This window comes from Meleagris gallopavo, unplaced genomic scaffold (genome assembly GCF_000146605.3).
Source record: "Meleagris gallopavo isolate NT-WF06-2002-E0010 breed Aviagen turkey brand Nicholas breeding stock unplaced genomic scaffold, Turkey_5.1 ChrUn_random_7180001884989, whole genome shotgun sequence".
In the NCBI taxonomy this organism is placed as follows: Eukaryota; Metazoa; Chordata; class Aves; order Galliformes; family Phasianidae; genus Meleagris; species Meleagris gallopavo.
The window spans coordinates 1-653 of record NW_011148886.1 but is presented as its reverse complement, the minus strand read 5'-3'; the positions used below and the strand labels follow the sequence as shown (position 1 = coordinate 653).

General features: G+C 68.8%; 1 protein-coding gene across 1 annotated transcript; it reads left to right on the top strand.

The window, feature by feature from the left end:
• Window positions 1-18: 18 nt before the first annotated feature.
• On the top strand, window positions 19-647 carry LOC109364654 (dnaJ homolog subfamily C member 5-like; the record flags this gene model as incomplete). The annotated part of the gene is made up of 2 exons (XM_019611287.2): window positions 19-178; window positions 413-647. Coding segments are annotated over 2 exons (243 nt in total), but the record flags the coding sequence as incomplete, so codon positions are not given.
• Between the last annotated feature and the right edge of the window lie 6 nt (window positions 648-653).

The window sequence follows — 653 nt, the reverse complement described above, 5'->3', positions numbered from 1 at the left end:
GGAAGCTGCAGGCTGTGACATCCCATCCCGCAGGCCCTGGCGCTGTGCTGCGGCTTGCTGACCTGCTGCTGCTGTTTCTGCTGCTGCTTCTTCTGCTGTGGGAGGTGCTGCCCGCCCCGCGAGGACGAGTCCTATAAGTACGTCGACCCCAAGGACCTGGAGGCGGACGATGGTGGCGGTGAGTTGGGGTCTGAAATCGTGACCCCCACGATGCTCCCGGCTCACAGAGACCTGCGGGGGGGGAGGGGGACCTGCAGGGCCGGGGGGCTGGGTGGGGACCCACGGGGCTGGGGGGCTCCCTCGGTTTCCTCGGGGTCTGCAATGTGAAGGCCGTGCTGATGCCAGCGGGCGGCCCCACATCGCTGCCGCAGGACCCCTCCCCAGATCCACTGAACACCCCTTTTCTTTCCAGACCCACAGAACCCGGTGGAAGCGCAGCCCCCCCAAGCAGCGCCCAGCCCCTGCCCGCTGCCGGAGCCAGGAGCGAGGCACTAGGGCCGCCTGTGTGCCGGGGGAGGGAGAGGGGGGAGAGAGCCTCCTCCTGGACCACCGCCGCTCCCCAGGACCCCGTCAGGGGGGTGTGGGGGGGCACAATCTCAGGTGAAAACGTCCTGCAGCGCTGTGACCGAGACCGGTAGCACTGTAACCGCGGG